This window comes from Octopus bimaculoides, chromosome 17 (genome assembly GCF_001194135.2).
Source record: "Octopus bimaculoides isolate UCB-OBI-ISO-001 chromosome 17, ASM119413v2, whole genome shotgun sequence".
In the NCBI taxonomy this organism is placed as follows: Eukaryota; Metazoa; Mollusca; class Cephalopoda; order Octopoda; family Octopodidae; genus Octopus; species Octopus bimaculoides.
This window is the reverse complement of record NC_068997.1, coordinates 48868127-48869857: the sequence shown is the minus strand read 5'-3', so window position 1 is coordinate 48869857 and position 1731 is coordinate 48868127. Positions and strand designations below refer to the sequence as shown.

The following is a 1731-nucleotide window of genomic DNA, read 5'->3' as shown; positions in this document are numbered from 1 at the left end:
GTGTGTGTGTGTGTGTGTGTGTGTGTGTGTGTGTGTGTGTGTGTGTGTGTGCGTGCGTGTGTGCGTGTGTGGTGTGTTTCTCAACTTACATACCTGTTCCCAGATCATTCACCACTGGATTCACTGCTGAAATGAGAAGACGAAATAAATATAATTATAAAGAAATTAAATTTAGGATTAATCTAAGTATATTTACTTTTGAGATGTCTGTGTGTATGTGTATATATACATATTTATGTGTGTGTGTGTGTGTGTGTGTGTGTGTGTGTGTGTGTGTGTGTGTGTGTGTGTGTGTGTGTGTGTGTGTGTGTGTGTGTGTCTGTGTGTGTGTGGTGTACTTTTCAACTTACATACCTTTTTTCTTCTGCATCACTGCTTCCAATCCTGAAATGAGAAGTCGAAATATATTCAATTATAAAGAAATTAAATTTAGGATTAATCTAGAAGCTGCTTCACTGCAATAGTAGAGCTGTGACTTCTAGTTCTCAAGAGTTGGCCTTTTGTTTCACTAAATGTGACGGAGAGTTTTATTTATCTTAAATTAGTGCAAGCGCTTCATTAAAATTAAAAAGCGTTTCATTAATATCTATTCATTATTACATTTGAAAAATGAAAAGTAATGCATAGTTTGAAAGGTTTTCAAAGATAATAGTGACGGCTTTTTTAATCTTATCTGCGATACTACAAAAAAAAAAAAAAAGGTGGGTAATATTGCACTTATTTTGTCACTATCAAATGTTACGAGCCTATTTGTCTCAAACATGGCACAAAACTGAAAGACTTCAATGATTTAAAACAATTGTACTCTTATGCTTTCGTCAGTCAGAAAGACATCCGGAGACCGAAGGGAGCCATTTGATGCCTGTAACAACATCTGGAAAACTTCACTCATCTTGGAACCAAGTAATTCCAACTTAATAATTTTGACGTTTCTTAGGCCATATGTAAAGAGCATTCTTTTCAACGGAACCGAAACTATAACTATGAAGTATGATATTCAAGGACACTTTGGTTGTGGGTACACCGGGCTTTTCATAAGGGCTCAAAACATATCGTGCCATGAGAAGAACACCAAATGCAAGATTTACAAATTCCTCTGATTTCTTCAGAGTGTAGGCGTTGCTGGCCATCGATATCGTCCTGAACACCAGATCATATTGGACGTTATGTTTTGGAAACTCTGGTGCCCTAAAAGAATGAAGACCACTAAACTAAAATGATTCGCTTGACAGCCTCAGAATATAGTATTGAGGACTTATTTAATAAAATGTTGAGCGGAGATTCTCGGTGCTGTGCGATATAGGGCATGGAGAAGAAAACATAGTAGCGTTTGTCAAGGTATTAACAATATCTGCTGTTCTAAAACTTTGCAACAATATTTTGTAATTTGAACGATTTATAAGAAGTAATAAAAATGTTATGTCCACATTCGCATGAGTTTCGGTATAACACTCGTAAATGCACAGACATCTTGAAAGTAAATATTCGACATCATTTCCATAAGATTTATTTTTCAACAAACAAAATAATGTCATCTGATAGGTTGAAATATTTTATTTACTATTTTTACAAACGCCTTGTACAGTATTTAATGATGTTACCGTTTTGATGCATCGTAGTAATGAGTCGTGTCCGCACAAAAAGAAACGGTATGAGGCGAGTATATTTACTTTTGAGATGTGTGTGTGTGTGTGTGTGTGTGTGTGTGTGTGTGTGTGTGTATACATATTT

General features: G+C 35.5%; 1 protein-coding gene across 1 annotated transcript in view; it reads right to left on the bottom strand.

Moving 5' to 3' along the window:
• LOC106868212 (uncharacterized) overlaps window positions 1–1130 on the bottom strand; it is a 17054-nt gene extending 15924 nt beyond the window's left edge. The window contains exons 1-3 of the mRNA XM_014913375.2: window positions 929–1130; window positions 355–384; window positions 94–126 (exon numbers count right to left, since the gene is read on the bottom strand). Coding sequence (XP_014768861.2) covers window positions 94–126; window positions 355–384; window positions 929–1130 — 265 coding nt within the window. The remainder of the gene's footprint in view (window positions 1–93; window positions 127–354; window positions 385–928) is intronic.
• Window positions 1131–1731: the final 601 nt, after the last annotated feature.